Genomic DNA, 17,195 nt, shown 5'->3' with positions numbered 1-17,195 from the left:
CTCCTTCCTCTTGATCTTTTTCCCCTTCTTGCCTCAAAACCTTCAAGAATCCACACAAGAGCCTCAAATTCACAAGAAACAAGCTTAGGACGAGTTAGGACGAGGGTTGGGAGCTCTGGGGGGTGAATGGGGGCTGGCAAGAGGCAGATATGAGGTTTAAATAGGGTGCAAACCCCTGAAACTTAGGGTTTCATCCAACATCGGTGACTCGCCGAGTCCAGGATATGGACTCGCCGAGTCGCCAACTTAAACGTGTCCTGGGTGTCGTCCCTACTCGGCGAGTCGGACCTTGTGACTCGCCGAGTCCAAGGCTAAAATAGGGCAATACTCAAATAAAATTCACATACCGGAAACCAGGTGCTACAAAGACAATGCAATATTGCCGAATTAGGTTGGAGAATGGATATCTATGACCATTCTATGGTCATGACAGAAGAATTTGGTACCCATCTGGCGTATTTTCACAAAGATCTTCCCGAGGGTGTGATTGCTTCTAATTGGTGGAACACCTTTGCAAATTGGGTGTACTTTCCATCTTCCACGCAAGAAGGAAGTATTCGCTCACCAATCCACCGACTAATTCATCGCCTTATCGCTTGTTCCATAAACATGCGAAAGGATGATAACAAGGTTCCAACTCTTGATGTTTTCTACCTTTGGAGTATTATTACGCCCGACGTATTCCTGATGGGGATACGATCTCATCCTAATTTCACGTTGGCTTTTGTCCTGGGTACTTGAACGGTTTTCCCTCACTTCGATCGGACTAAGTCTCTATGGCATACGAGAAATGGAAGGATTTCTGATACTTCCTACCTTCCAATGATCGATATGCTGACAACCGACGCTTACTAATGCTAGCAAACTATTACTAGTCGAACTTAAAATACCATACAACCTCTGAAGTCTAGATGAACACTTTTAGATTCCTAGCAATACTGATAAATCCAGATTCTTGAAATGATACCACACTCGAATCTTAGAGACCAAAAGACAGATGCTCCCACCAATACCTTAGCAACGAGCCACTTCCCTTGGCGCTTCCATCTGCCAATCAATAATAGTTACTAAAACCACTGAATCCTGACAATGATGAATAACCATCCTGTAGAACCCTGACCGCATACCTTCCACATAATACCCCTGAACCGATCTCGACCATAAACCAAAATGACATTGTACACTCCCAACCTGCAAATAGGGAAATGACATTTCGCTAACCACTAATAATTCATGGCATGCAAATGGCATATGACATCACTTGAAGATATAACCCAAACACAAGAAGAGAAACAAACCCAAACCCTTGGGACGAAAAACTCCATCGTGCAGTTTCTCACAAGTGTTGTACTAAATCCAGCCCTGCTGCCTATGCAGATCCAAATCTTGGGTCTCTTCCTGGGAACCTTCAATATATGCACCTGATCTGGTATCCTCTTCCCAATGTGCTCCAAATCCATATCTCGCTCTCGAGCTCTAGAAATCATATCATTTAGGGTCTCGCACCCCGAGATACTTGCGATCTCCCTGACATCATTCTGTTATATATCATGATACCTTACCTTCTTCATTTCCTCATCTATTGTATACTGCGATACCAAATAATCTCTCCCCCAAGGCTTGGTGGTGATCTCTGCCACAATCTCAGTAGTTTGGCGGAGATCCAACAACTCTTGCGCCTCACTCACCAGGGCAACTTTGCCCGAAATCTGGTCGAAAAGTCATCCCATGAAATAGCATCAACCGCTTCATCACCCAACTCACTACCAACCTCTTCCCACCAATCGTGTGCCCTGTCCTTCAGTGGATAGGAAGCAAGTCGAACCTTGTCCCCCTTGGGACAACGGCTGGTACGAAAAAGCGTTAACGACATCTGCCAACCACGTGCTGCTAGCAATAGGGACCCTAGCCCCATGATAATCTGGAACTCCACAAGCTTTGAACTCCCAAAATGTCAATGTATGCGTCCCCATCATGGCTGCCATCTCAGTACAGAATGCGCTCAACCTCTCATCAAGAATCCCCAAAATGCTCTCCTTGACCGCACCGAAGATCACAGGAGTTTGGTAAATGATACTACGCATAATCTCAGATGAAATGAACTCCCTCATCTGATCATCAAAATGCCTGGCTCTAAAGTCTGAGCCTAATCCCTCTCCGGCACCAGAACTACCATCTGGTCTACCACGTAGCATCACCATACTCGAAAGTATGTCGTAGCAATCATCAGAATACTCATCATAAATCGAGGGATCACACACATTACAAGTTTCATGGGTTCATCTCATCCCTCCTTGACTCTAGTACGAATCCTCTGCTTTCAGTAGTACAGGACCATACTACCTTCCACATCCATCCATACTTTCCTCCACAATTTCCTTGAATCCACCAAGTCCCCTTCACTACTACTGCTTTAATCTCATCATAGGCTTGCCCTAGGGTAATCTCCGACCCACTCCCCTGTTGGATTAATGTCTAAGTCCATAACTATAACTGGTAAGACTTGACCCGACTTGGCATGGTCCATTTGGGTTGCATGGCATCATGCATTTGGATAGACTATAATGAGAGAAATAACACTTAAGGTTTGTTAATATATTATAAGTTCTAATATATTAATAAGGTTATTTAAATAGTGTTGATCAAGAATTAATTTGGAATTAATTTGGAATTAATTTGGAATTAATTAAGTGATCAAAAGGAGACTAATTAAATATATGGGTTGATTGTGTAAATCATTCGTTCTTATACATGTGGACTTGTGATCCAAGATTCCTTATGTTGGACTAAGTCCATGGGTGACCCATGGATACTCCATGGAGTTTAAAATCCATGGAGCATAAGGAATGGGTATAGTTATGAGTTACATGGTGTAACCCTAATAGTCACCATATAAAAGAATCCCATGGCTCAAGAAATTGGCTACTATGTGGAGAATAGAAAGGGCTAACCAATTTCATGAAGTGTGTATGTTCTCTCAAGTTATTCCAAGTGTATTTGGTGTTGTGTGAACCATTTGAGGTGTCACACTTGGGGCACTAGGCACTCAAGCTTCATCAAGACATTCTACATCAAAGAGGTATGTAATTCTAACTTAATATATTCATATGAATCAATGATATTATGCTAGTAAGGATGAATACCTTGGAAAGTTCATATTTGCATGTATAATAGAGAAAACATAGATCCAAGGTATTTAGGGTTGCATGTACACTTAGGAGTACTAGAATGCTCAAAACCCAACATCCCTGTCATCAGTTGCATAAGAAGTCCCTGCTACCTTTCCCTAACTAGCTCGCGAGTACCATTACATATTACTAAGACCAAATACTTCTTCGAATGAGAGGTCTCTCCCTACAACAGTTGGACTCAAACAAGAGTTGTGCAATAGGGCTAAACCTAACCTTCTGAAATTATTTAGTCCTTGTAATATGTAACTTAGCTTATTAGTTTACTAGTTAGTAAAAGGTAACTGGGACTCCTAAAAGCACAAAGCAAGCAACATTTGAGCATTGAGTAACCAAAAAAAACATATCCTAATCAGGCCATCATATCACTAACTAATCAGTACTAGCATGCAGTTCAATAAGCTAATACAATAGGCATACAAGGCATCCTTCCTAGATACATAGCCCTAATCTAGCATGCAGTTCTTATACACATACATCAGGCATACAAGGCATCCTCCCTAGATCCTTAGCCCTAATCTAGAATGCAGTTCTCATAATCATAACATATCATAACAAACATGTATGGGTAATTTGGGAGAACTTACTTGAGCTCGGCTGATTGCATGCACCACATCTATTTATCTATTCAAACTCCTTTTGTAAAAATGGGTTTCTTTTGAAAATCTTTATACCAAGTCCTCAGTTTGAGTTCAGACACACCCAAGAATGTGTCCGAATCGCTCAAACCAAGGCTCTGATATAAATTTGTAACATCCCAAAATTTATGACCAAAAATTTCATTTTTAATATAACTAAAACGCATTTGTAACTTGGTTCACACATTGAAAAGCATTTCAAAGAAAACATTTATCATAGTTCATTCCCAGGAATCACATATTGAGGAAAACATAGGTGTATGCGTTGTGATCGTCCCGAGCTCCCTTATTTGAAAACTGGAGGTACCTAAAACCAAAACTGAAAATCATAAGCACAAAGTTTAGTGAGTCTCCCCAAACTACCATATACCATACACATTATCACATATAAACATATCATGGGCCCCGCCTGACATCAGACAAAGACTGACATCGGGCCCCGCCCTACATCTAGCAAAGCTCAGTATACATATAAACATATAAAAAATACATATAAATAATCACATAACATAAAAATATAAACATTCCTCGGGCCCCGCCTGGCATCGGACCAAAATTTGGAAACATACAAACATTCATCGGGCATTGCCTGGCATTGGACTGTAATCCGGAAACATACAATACAGACACATGAAAGAATCACGAAGACATCAAGCATACAAACATTCTTCTGGCACCGCCCGACATCGGATCGAAATCCGGAAACATATAAACCTACATCGGTCACTGCCCGGCATCGGATCAAAATCCGGAAACATATAAACCTACATCGGGAACTACCCGGCATCGGACCTTAGTCCAGGACATACTAACATACATATACGGGCTAGAATTGGTGCCTTTGACCCGTTCATATAGGAGGAAACTCACTTCACACTGCTGAAGTCCCACGAATAAATCTCTGGTTGCTGGCAGACAGATCCCCGAACTATCAACATCAAAACAAAACCCAATTAACCATTTTGGGTTTCAATGTATAACCATAAATCCAAACTTAGGGTAAAAGGACCATTTTACCCCTATCCTAGCTTGGTCCAAGACCAAGGCCCAAATTCACACTCTGAAGGTCCAAAAGCCAAATAATCAACCAAGGCCCAATTATGGCCCAATTATCTAAATTGGGCCCAAACCCCTCACATGGGCCTTACCCTGAAGCACATATAAATATTATAGTCCATATACTTGTTCTTAGATGGCCCGTCAATAGCCCAATCACCAAAGCCCAATAGAAAGCCCACCTTAAAGCCTAAACATAATTAGGGTTTTCACATAAAATGACGATTAGGGTTAAGTGTTACGACTTAACCCATTAGGGACTTAATCCATTAATTCCATCACTCCAATAGGCCAAACATACAATGTAATTAGGAATAATTCATACTTCAATCCATTGGTCCAAACGCGGGTCCCGACAATCCAAAACTAACATATCCAAAAATTAGGGTTTTCTAAACCCTAATTAGGTTTTCCAACCCCTAAAGTCCAAATTATATCGTTTAACCCCCAAAACCAACGCTTTTCTAAATTATTCCGAATTTAGGACTACTATTCATTTATTAATTTTATCTATTTATTTAATTTAAATGGAATGTTACACTAGCGTACAAGCCTTAATAGCAAAGGAAGTCCGTGTTGAACACGCTACACTAAGTGTACCCAGAGGTTACACCATCGTATTCCCCTGAAGCCCAAAACCCATATTAAGCACTTAACACCTAAAGTCTAAACGTCCAATTCATAGATCTAGTTCTTGGGAATGTCTCAACTAATAAAGTCATCAACTTGATGCCTTTGCATGGCTCAAAGAATCCTGAATCTGATTTCTAACCTTCTAACATCATTTTATGAACATCAACTCATGCATGGATGAACCAAAGTCATCAAGATACAATTTTTATGCACTAAGGACCGCATAAACATCAAGGAATTAATGATAACATAAGCTTCTAGAGTAGCTTTTACTCACATGAATCAACCCATAGGACCAAAATATGCTAAAAAAACCCTAAGCTAACTACATCTAAGAAATGAATCATCAAGGTTGAGACTTTATACCTCCAGATGGATGATCAAGATGAACACGGTCTAGATCTACAAGCTTCAAACCAAAAATGCTTCTCCAATGAGCTTCTCCTTCTTAAATATGCACCAAAAACACACTAAATCACTCAAAAGGCTCAATACTCTCTCAAATGGAGCTAGGGTTTTGAGAGGACTGTTTTGGGACAAAAGAGGTTGGTGATAAGAGAGGCCTTGAGGTCATAAGGTATTTAAATAGGGTCCAAACCCTAAAATTTAGGGTTTTTCATTCTGCATGAGTACACTAAGCGTACTCATACGTATACCCAACGTACGAGATGGAATCCGCGATCCAATTAAATGAGTTACGCCCATCATAACTATCCATTACGCTTAGAGTAATTGCCTTTCAAGCAATAAACAAATATTTAAAACTTGAGAAATTTACCTTGTAATTGGGCATTACAATTTAGTCTTGTTTTCAAACCAGCCACCGTTCGTATTGTTCTTATCATTACTATTTCTCAAAACTGGCCCATCCATTAACTGGAAGTGAAAAATCCACTCATTCACGGTGATTTTGTTGAAACTGTCTACATGCATCAACCTATTAGATATATTCATCCCCAATTATTGGTTCAAGTATTTCATCTACGTAAGGCCCAATATGGTCTTAAGCAGGCTCCAAGTACATGGTACCAATGCTTGATTGTCTACATGACCTCTCTAGGAAATATGATAGTTATTTGTTCAATTATCTTCCTGGGTATGATACAATCTACCTTCTAATATATGTATATAATATTATTCTCACTTCTTCACATATGCATATCACCAATTTCATCTTTCGATTATCCTCTAAAACCCATATATGACCTGGTTCCCTTATCTTTATTCCTAGGTATTGTTGCCTCTAGCAGTGCATCAAGTCTCTTTATATCTCAAACTACTTTTCCTTAGGAGATACTTGCATGCGCTAACATGTCAACATGCAACCCCTTTCAACACTCCAGCTGATATAAAACCCAAGCTCTCCGTTGATATTAAGTCAATTCCTGATCATATGTTATACTGAAGCCTTACGAGAGAACTTCAATATTTGACCTTTACTCATTCTAATATTGCCTATGTTGTGCAATAAGTATCTCTTTTTAAGCATGCCCATGTGTACCACATTTTTTGGTCTCAAGCGTATTTTGAGGTATCTTAAGGGTGTCTTAATGTATGGCATTCATATTCTTTTATCGATTGTTTATCGCTTGATCTCTTACTCTGGTGATGTTAACTAGGCATGGCGTGTCTCGCTCTAGCATCAAAGTCGAGGACCGGACAATGGCCAATATAGTTGTCGAAGTTGTATGGCTATAGAATATTCTCCTCGAACAATCTCACCCTCTATCATGTGCTATTGTCATCTTTTTTTGGTGATGTTAATGTCATGTAATTAGCCTCAAGCCTAGTTCAACACCAAAGAACTAAGGATTTGAAAATAGATTTATGTTTTGTTAGGGAGCTTATTGAGATTGGTCATGTGCATGTTCTTCATGTTGCATATATCTATTAGTATGCACATATATTTACAAATGATCTTTCTACACAACTATTTTTGGACTTTAGAGATAGTTTGAACACATGAGAATCTCCTACACTCCATAGGAGTGTGTTAGACAAATATATGTTTAGACGTATATAAATTTATGGTTGTTTATTTATATTTTTTATAGTATAAGGACCTTATTGTAAGTTGTACTCTTATATATTGATATATACGTGGAGCACTTATCGAGGGGATATTTCCATATAATGTATGTGATTTCAATAACAAATCAATGAAGATCTTACTAGGTTTGAAGATAAAGACACTACCAATTAGAAGGGTTGTTTGATGATATTCTGGGATGATTTCATTCCACCGTTATAAGGAATGTTTATGTAATTTCATGGGTTTTGCTCTCGGTGCACCATCATTTCTAGATGCTTTCATTCCATCATTGGAAGGCTTATTTGATAATAATTATTTAACAACACAACACGTTACCTTCGGGTTTGTTTCTTGTCACACTGATTTGCTTATCAAGTTCATGATAAGATTGATGGTTACCGGTTTGTATAAAGCTTTTGGGTGTGGATAATATGTTATTATATATCATCATGCCCAAAATGTTCACATAATCATCCTAGTCACACTTTTGGTGTTATAACACCTAATGTGGAAATTGACAACACCAAATAATATGTGATAACACCTACATTTTTTTTTTGATGTTTTTAATTTCTATTTTTCTAATTTCTTTTATTTTTTAATTGTTGTCATAATATTTATAAAAAACATATAAATTAATAAAATATAATTCAATTAACTACTAAATTAAACATACCATTTTAAAACTAAAAACGACATTATAAAGTAAAAGATAAAAATAAAATAACATTGACAAAAAAAACATATGATTGTCCTAATAATTTAAAAAACTTAAAACCTATACACTATTCATCGGCCATATATTTATGCTTGATCTTTGCTTTCATTTTTCAGAGCATTGCCGCTTGTCTCGGTGACATATTATTCTCGCTAGTTTGAAGAATTGTCAGATCCTTCGTAATGCGATCTTATTCAGCTTCTCAATGAAGGAACTCTAAATGCTCACATTGCAAGTCATATCTTTTAAGTTTGATTTCGTTGTGGGCATCAAATTTTTGTTTCATTTCTGCATGCTCTCAAAGTCTACTTTCGTTTTCCTCCGCATGTCGTTGAGTTCGTCTCGCTTTGTTGCGTCCTATTAGTCATCGAGGCAGGGAGATCACTTCGATGTCATTGAGGTCGTCTGATAGCTCATCTGTATCCGCATTGAGGTCGATGTTCGTGCGTGCGACCAAAACGTCGACCGAACCTAAGTCGTGAGACCTCTTGGATTTTTGTTCCTAAAATGTGTCAGTTTTTTTGGGTCGTCCTTAACAATCTCACAAATTATTTTGTGCTCGAAAACGTGACCAGTCTCAACATGATATTGGTTCATCGTCGCGCTAAAAACATCAAAATCGGTCGCACCACTTTGCTTATGTGAGGAAAGTTTGTTGTAAATGGAATTGAATTTGGTAAACTTCCTACTTATTTGAGTCCACTCGCTACTCAACATATCATCATTCTTCAAAATAGTTCGAAATTTTCTAATCACAACTTCACAAAACGCGACTTTTCTCATATTGTTTCTCTGAGTTGGATTTTTTGATATCTTGCATCACGACACCGTCAACGCGTATTCTTCCTCCGCAGTCCACCATATTGGAGGTTTTTCTTACGATTGCTTCACCGCGACCGCTTTCCATTTCCTTCCTGTTCTCTCTTTTTGGTCGTTTTTTTCCGACTCCCCCCGCTTGCATCTCGGCATCCGTTTCTTGCGTGGGTGGTGGTTGTGTGGTATTTTGTTGCTTGGTAGCGAATGTGTTGAAAATGTTTTGTGGAAGGGTTGGAGGGAATTGTAGTGGGGTGAAGCAAAATTAAAAAAAAAAAAAAAAAATTCCGGAAAATGGAAGTTGTTTTGAGCTTTGTGAGTTGAGAATGTTCGCGTACACCTCATATTGTGCAAAACCGATAGGAGGGGATGTGTTTGTGTTTGGATAATTGGAGGAGTATTGCGATTTTGATGTTGTGTGTAAAAAATAAGTGAGAAATAAAGGTATGTAAAAAATGAAGTGAAAATGTATATATGGTGAGTAAAAATTGAAAAAAAAAAAATGTTTTTATTTTTACTTTTACATTTCGCCCTTTCTTCTACTGTTCTTTTTTTATCGCTGCCAAAAAATTTACAAAATAACACGCGTTTCCTCCCTGCCACAATAAAGATCAGTAACATAACGGCTAAAAACGAAAACCGGGGGCGGCGTTCCTCGCGTTATTAGGTGGCCAAGTTGGAAAAATGGGAACTCATGTTGCCAGCACCGAGTCCTCTAACTTTCGGAAAAACTAGGTTCAAACCGATTTGTTTTTTGTGTTTTAAGCAAATAATTTATAATTGTTTTGTTCTCTATTCTGAAAAATATTAATATTCAAAAAAAAAAAAAAAAAAAATCCGAGAGAATGCATTTTGCCAAAAAAAATAAAATGATAGTCTATGCAAAGTGCATCAAGAATGGCCCAATGAACATGCATATGTTTCATCTTCATGCGAACCGACTTTAAATAATAAAATTTTCACATGCACAGCTAATACACAACAAACTAATAAAAAAAATTAATTATAGAGATATTACAAAATTAATCATTCAAAATTCGAAAATGCATGGATATAATCTATATTTTTTTGTTTTCCAAAATTCAAAAATAACCACCATATCTGAGATAAAGTTTCCCGACTTACTTCGAACCATTTTATGTTTTATTAAAAATAAATCCAAGACTTATTTTGAACAACTTTATGTCATATTTTTTTTCCTGGAAAAGATGCAAGCCTCAAACGAATTATTCAAACAATTTCTCATATATCAAAATATGTTTTCAGATAAAAATATACATTTCAGATTTCAAAAAAGAAAATGTATTTCAATAATTTCAAAAAACGTCCGAAATCAGACGACTAAATCATAAATTTCAAGAAACAAAACTTTAAAGAAGCATAGCAAATTGAAAATAAATACGATTCAATGACCTAAAATATGAATTGGATCGAAAAAATCAGTTAAGGAGGTTATTTTTGTAAATACTCAAAATTTGAGTCATTGTTCTGTCTACTTGATGTGGTCATTTTTTATTCCAAAATCCCAACTTCTATAAACAGTGAATTTACAAGTCTTAATTGATCTCAAGGTGGGATCCAGTTTCATTTTATTTACTTTTTTAGGCCTAGGAAAAGTGTCAAAAAAAAAAAAAAAAAAGGATACATTTACTTGTTGCATACTAAAAAAGTAAGATCAATTTGAACTGAAACAGCAAGCAATTAGCCATATCTAAAAACAAGCCCAATTTACATGCACCCGATCTTACAATCCTAATGTCCTACACCTATCTAAAACATCAAAAAAAAAAAAAAAAAAACTTGTAAACAATTAAAGTTAAAGAATTTCCTTGATGGGTGTGAGTGTGAGTGTGTGTTTTCATTAATGATTAGACAGATTCGTCCCCATGAACATGAATGTCTCCTCCATTTTCTTTTCCAAGTTTTGACTTTGGTAAAGAAAAAGCTGATGATGATGATGATGATGATTGTTGTCTGGGAGATGTTTTTCCCGACTGTTGCTGGGTTGACCTCTTCAAGTTAAGATGCGTGTAGAAAGACATGCCAACAAGAGCTGTGAGTGCACCACATATGCTGGTTGACCCTGGGTTTGACCCAAACATAATGAAACCTCCCAAAAGGATCACACATGTTTTGAATTGTCCAAGAACAACATGAGTTGTTGCTGACGTTTCCCTGTAATCAATTTTTTTTTAAAAAAAAATACAGATTGAATCGGAATCGGAATGAAGCATTCCATTGCGGTTACTCACCCGAGTGCCAAAGCACCAGACCACTGAAGCAAGAATCCGAGAACAGCAGAAGCCCCAATGATGGAGGAATTGTAGAAGCTCCAGTCAAATGAAAGAACGCCAGGTGGATCAAGTGATGGCATCATCATGACTAGAAAAAAAAGAGTGATGGGTGTAGTCTTCCACATTAGCCTACACAGATTCATTCGTGTTTTAATTAAATCTATAAATAAAAAATATATATTTTTTTGTAATCAAGTAAAGGAACATAACATACGCCAATGCATTCCAGCTTTCCTGTTGTTGAAGATTTGACCACAATATTTTATTAGTAGCACTTGGGATTATCCATGCAACTGCTATACAAGCACCAAAAAAATGGAACTGCAAATCCGTCACAGTGGCAACAGCAACACCAATCGACACAACACTAAGTGCAACCACCTGAAAGAAATATTAAACTTTTTTTTTTTTTCTTTTTTACGAATTACAGATAATTTAATTTGAAATTCTAAAACCGCTCGTTTAGTGTAAAAGTCGTTAGTTACCTTTCGGAAAGATATTCTTTTGTTGTAGAGCATGAATTCTGCTAAAACAATTGCTGGGGTTACTGCAATCTTAGCCATTTGATAGAATCCAACACTAATAACCAAAACATTAATTGTTAGTGTCTTAATACATTAAGTCAAAAAGAAACATCCATTATATCAAAAATTGCAAAGAGTTGAGGAACAATTTGAGAGACTTACCTATTGAACTTCAAACTAACATTAGCAAGACCCGTAGAGAGTGACATGACTATACCAAGGCCAAGCAATGAAGAAAATTTTGTTGACTTTGAGGAAGGAGGTGGAGGGAGGAGAGATAAAGCCTTCAAGATCCCCATTATTAACCAACTACAAATGTAGTGAATAAAAGTCAGAAAGATTGGATAATTGAATCCAACTTTCACAAGTACCTGAAAAAACAACAAGGGTATATGAGTAAATAACATTAGCATATAACAAGAGAGATAAATGACACCTTAACTTACCAATTTATTCATCAAGATAATACTAACGGATGCAACAAAATTGAATGTAAGAGCAAGTGTGGGTCCCAACAACGATTGGTGTTGACGCCGAAACTTGCTAAATAAAGAAGCCCGTAGTTCCTCCATTGCTCTTCCTGTGTAAAAAAAGGAAAGATATCATAATACGAATTTTCTTTAGCTATTTTTGGGGTTTAATACTAGTTTATTGTTTATTCTAAGTTTTGAACAACATGTTTGACTAAGAGTTGACTTCCATGATGGAAAACAAGTAGAAGAGAACCAGAAAAAATGTTTGAATTGAACGTGGAGTTCAATTTTTGTATAATTTAAGCATTAATGAACGGAATTTCAAGATTATGTAGGTCAACAACTCTTAAACTTTTAATAAGTTTTTTATTGTTTACATATGTATGTGTGTGTGTGTGTGCTACTTAGCAATAATAAATTGATAATTGCTGCATTATGCAAATTAGACTATAATTTAAGCTTTTGATAGTCAAGTGTACTAGTTTCCATATTGTTTTTTTACATTTATAATGCCAAAATTATTTACACTGATAGTACTTGATGCTTTTGTAGTATTAGAATTTTTGGAAAAGGAAACAGATTTGTACAGAAGATTTTTGTTCCCTATATAATTTTCATGTTGGCACATCGATTTTTAAATCTTCCTTTTTTGGGCAAATTTTCAACCTAAAGTTTGTTTGCCCATTGTCATGATTAAATGTCATCAATCTCGCTCAAAAAGATTCCCTTATTTTTTTTCGTCATTGAAGGGTAATTTGGACAATAGACATGTTATTTAAGCAAAGCCTTTTTACAGTTTCCATAGGAGAAGAAGCACCATTTATGCAGTATTTTTCATGCTCATGTAGCTTTCAGAAATTTAAGAGCTAAAATCCACAACATTCAAAGGGAACAATGAAGCATTATCTATCATTCTTTTATAACAAATTGACTATTTTACCCAAATTTTACCACCCACAACCCCAATAGAATTGATTTCATTTGCTTCTTACTTTGAACAGTTTGTTTTCTTAATCATAAAAGAAAGAAACAGTAGCTATGTTGCCCTTGGATTTCAAAGAATTGATGCATAAATCATAATATCAATCAAGATAGTGCAAAAGGATCGTTTTCATCAACCAAGAATCCAGCTTATTGCTAATAAATAGAAGTTAAATTTCATTTGCTTTAACTCCTTGATACACAAATCGTATCCTCGAAATAATCAAGAAATGAACAGACTTATTCTTTAGACTTTTGAGTGATACGTAAGCGTCTATTTCTGTATATAACACCATAGCCATAGATGGAAAGGGAGGCTAGCTTACTCAACCTTCATACCCCCTTACAGATTACTATTAATTAGTCAACAACCACTACATGGAATTTCATATAAGTCCAGCCGATGAAGAATTTCACCAAAAACTTTACATGACTCCATTAATTTTCAATAACGAAATGTCAAATAAGTGCAGCGAATCAAGAACGTGACCTAAAACTTCACACTGCTCCGGTAATTGTTCAACGCCTACTTAAAGGAATGTCATAAAAGTGAAGCGGATCAAGAATTCGACCAAAAAACTTGCATTACTCCACTAATTGTTCAACACCCACATAAAGGAATTTCAAATAATTCAAGCAGATCGAGAAATTGACCTAAAACTTTATATTACTCCACTAGTTGTTCAAAACCCATTTAAGGAAGGTCTATGTATGTAAGTGGAGCAGATGAACGACTACACTCAACCTCTTATATAGCCCACTAACAAGAATTTAATTTAATTTAATTCAACCATCTTTCCGTTCTTAATCGCCGTTTCTCACTAGCGTCGCGTATCAGCTAAGCATTATACAAACTGAACAAACAAAATCTTAAGGGGAGGGAGGATTACCTCTTTCACCAGCATCACTGTCTTTGCGCTTGAGGATTTTTCTGACATCTTTTCTGGTGAGGAAATTAAGCATCGCTTTACCACCCAGCATTGCTCGCCTGCTGGCTGCTCTGAGCTACAAAAACCCTAAATTCGTCTATATCGGTACGAATGATTGAAACAAACTCTGATTCATGTCAAAAGTGCTGCATTGTTCAACTTATGACAACTCGGACCACGCAAAAACAAAATCCAAACCAAGTGGCGATTTAGATTAAAGAAATTATAAAAACTGAAAACGAAATATAGAAGCAGAGAAGCGTGGTGGGGAAAGGGAGAGGCGGAGATTCGGAGGAAATCACGCGCACCCACCGACAGAAACGCGATTGAATTTGGGAATTTGACGACTTTGAGGACGATATGACTCTATCGCTCTCCCATTACTAGTGTGCTTTAGCGCATCAACCCTTCAACCTACAAAATTGTTTTTAAAGCATATTTAATTACTTTTAATATTCTTTATTTATAGATTGTTGTTGGTGACATTAACAAAATTAAATCAAATGAACAAAGCTAATTTAAGAAAAATAACCAAGCTTTTTATAGTTCTAAAAAATAATCATTTTATCGTAAAACGACATTATAGATATTAGTTGGTGAGAGGATGATTATAGTTGACGTAAAGGTATTTCAGAATCTATTCCTGGATTAAAGCATATATTTCGTATTGAACATCGTACAATTCAGATTGTTTGTTTTTCCGTAGTGGAAAAAAACAATATTTGAATATGATATTTTGGACATTTATTTAGATGTTTATGTTTTTAACATTTGTTTAAAGGTTTAAAAAATGATAAATCACATTATCTGAACGGTTCATGTCAACCCGTCTCAAGGCCTACGTGAGAGGTCGATCGTGGAAAAGTCATTCAGACACCTTTCGAAGCAAGAGCGTAGATGGCAAACCTACGAAGTGGTTCAGTCATTCGCTATGATGTTTACATGTCGTGGGAACCCTATAAATAACAAGTTCAACCATTGCTCTTCTTAAACCCTCTCTCTCTCTCTCTCTCTCCCTCTCTCTCTCTCGTTTGTTGAGGCCATTTCACATTTCGAGCCCGACGATCACGAACCGTCGATTGTTTCTAGTTAGATTCTCAACTCACTCTACTAATGTGAGTGCATATTTAATTTCATCTTACACATAGATATGAAGTATTTTATATAAACTACGTGTTATGTGTACATATTATATGTATACTTGCTATCTATATTGGATGAACGATTTTATACATGTTTTTAAATGATTTAAACTGTATATGTATTTTATGTTTACAAATATGTTGGGTAGAACATGGGTAGATAAATAATGAGGGATGAAGGATGATATAGATGAATATTGGTAGTTGCGTCATAACCCGTGGGTGTTTTTGACTTACATGTTCACCAGTTGTAATCTAAATATCATGGCAGTTACGCCTAATGGATAATATTGGCAGTTGTGCCTAATAGATACAACATAATCATGGCAGCTGCACCTAAAGGATAATATTGACAGTTATGCCTAATAGATAACATTGACAGGTGTGTCATAGACAACGATGGACTTCGTGCCTATTCCTTAGGAGAATCCTTTGGAATGAAAAAATAAATGATAAATAATTATATTGTTGTAGGTTGAAAACCCTATCTACTCACCAGGTTTCCCAACCTAATCCACTTATTTTATTCGTATCATAGGTATCGATACGAAACTACTTTACACTGAGAGATTAAAGGAGATGTAGATCACTAGTGTAAATAAATGTAAAGTCTGTTTATGCTTATGTTTCAGTATTGATGATGATATCCCAAAGTTTTAATATGGACAAAATACATTTCTTTGGAAATGCTTTGATAATATATTTATCATGTTTTTCTGAGAACAAATTCCGCAATATATTTCTTTAAAAATATACTATGATTTTTAAATAAAGCATAAACAAATCGGTCTTTTCTAACCATGAAAATGGGGATGTCTCATAAAACATACACTCTTATCCTTACACACTCTCAAAATGGAAGGTAACTCGATTAGGGTTTGTCTCTAGCTGATAAGGTGATGAGGGAGGCGGGGTAAAGGACTTAAGGTCCTTAATAGGGTGCAAACCCAAAAATTTAGGGCTTTCACACTCAGCTCCAACTCGTCGAGTTGGTTCTAAAATCACGCAACCAATCTCAGTCTCTACTCGACGAGTTGGGGCCTCCAACTCGTCGAGTTTCCTTATCAATATGAATATAAAACAATTTAAATTTATACCTAGGATTCGGGATGTTACAGTTCTCCCCCACTAGAATCAGACTTCGCCCTCGAAGTCATTCTCTGGAAATAGCTCTGGTTACTGCTCACGCATCTCAGACTCTGGCTCCCAAGTCCACTCGGATCCCCTCCGATGTTGCCACTGAACCTTAACCAAGGGCACCCCCTTATTTCCCAAGACCTTCACCTTCTTATCCAAAATCACCACGGGCTTCTTAATGTAGTTCAGGCGATCATCAACCTGAATTCCCTCTAAAGGGACCATTGACGTCTCGTTGGCTACACACTTCCTCATTTGGGATACATGGAAGGTGTCATGAATCTGGCTCAACTCTTTAGGTAGCTCTAACCGATAAGCTACCTTAACTACTCGAGCAATCACTCTGAAAGGGCTAATGTATCTAGGGCCCAGCTTGCCCTACTTCCTGAATCGAATCACCCCTTTTCCATAGGTATACCTTCATGAGGAAAAAATCGCTGACCTAGAACTCCAGCTCGGATCGCCTCTAATCTGCGTAACTCTTTTGATGACTCTGGGTCATCGGCAACCTCTTCCTAACCTGTTGGATCTGCTCTATTGTCTTGAGCACTATCTCAATGCTCTCCATCACTCTCTGCCCAACCTCCCCCCAACAAATGGGAGTCCGACACCTCCTCCCATATAAAAGCTCAAAGGG

General features: G+C 36.9%; 1 protein-coding gene across 1 annotated transcript; it reads right to left on the bottom strand.

The window, feature by feature from the left end:
- Positions 1-10,757: 10,757 nt before the first annotated feature.
- Positions 10,758-14,689, bottom strand: LOC145011101 (Nucleotide/sugar transporter family protein). Its single transcript, XM_078969733.1, has 7 exons — positions 14,241-14,689; positions 12,343-12,476; positions 12,059-12,267; positions 11,858-11,951; positions 11,587-11,753; positions 11,331-11,501; positions 10,758-11,253 (listed from the first exon to the last, which is right to left on the bottom strand). The coding sequence occupies exons 1-7, from the start codon at positions 14,329-14,331 to the stop codon at positions 10,947-10,949; spliced, it is 1,173 nt and encodes a 390-aa protein (XP_078825859.1). The 5' UTR covers positions 14,332-14,689; the 3' UTR covers positions 10,758-10,946.
- Positions 14,690-17,195: the final 2,506 nt, after the last annotated feature.

Source organism: Lactuca saligna, chromosome 8 (assembly GCF_052625555.1).
Source record: "Lactuca saligna cultivar CGN05327 chromosome 8, ASM5262555v1, whole genome shotgun sequence".
In the NCBI taxonomy this organism is placed as follows: domain Eukaryota; kingdom Viridiplantae; phylum Streptophyta; class Magnoliopsida; order Asterales; family Asteraceae; genus Lactuca; species Lactuca saligna.
The sequence above is the reverse complement of the archived record's forward strand: the minus strand, read 5'-3'. Positions and strand labels throughout refer to the sequence as shown.

Excerpts from the sequence above, each read along its gene's own strand:
- LOC145011101 (XM_078969733.1), bottom strand. The coding sequence starts at position 14,331 with ATGCTGGGTGGTAAAGCGATGCTTAATTTCCTCACCAGAAAAGATGTC. Across the intron at positions 11,952-12,058 it reads GTTAGTTTGAAGTTCAATAG|TGTTGGATTCTATCAAATGG; the intron begins GTAAGTCTCTCA and ends TTTGGTTATTAG. Across the intron at positions 11,254-11,330 it reads TCTGGTGCTTTGGCACTCGG|GGAAACGTCAGCAACAACTC; the intron begins GTGAGTAACCGC and ends AATTGATTACAG.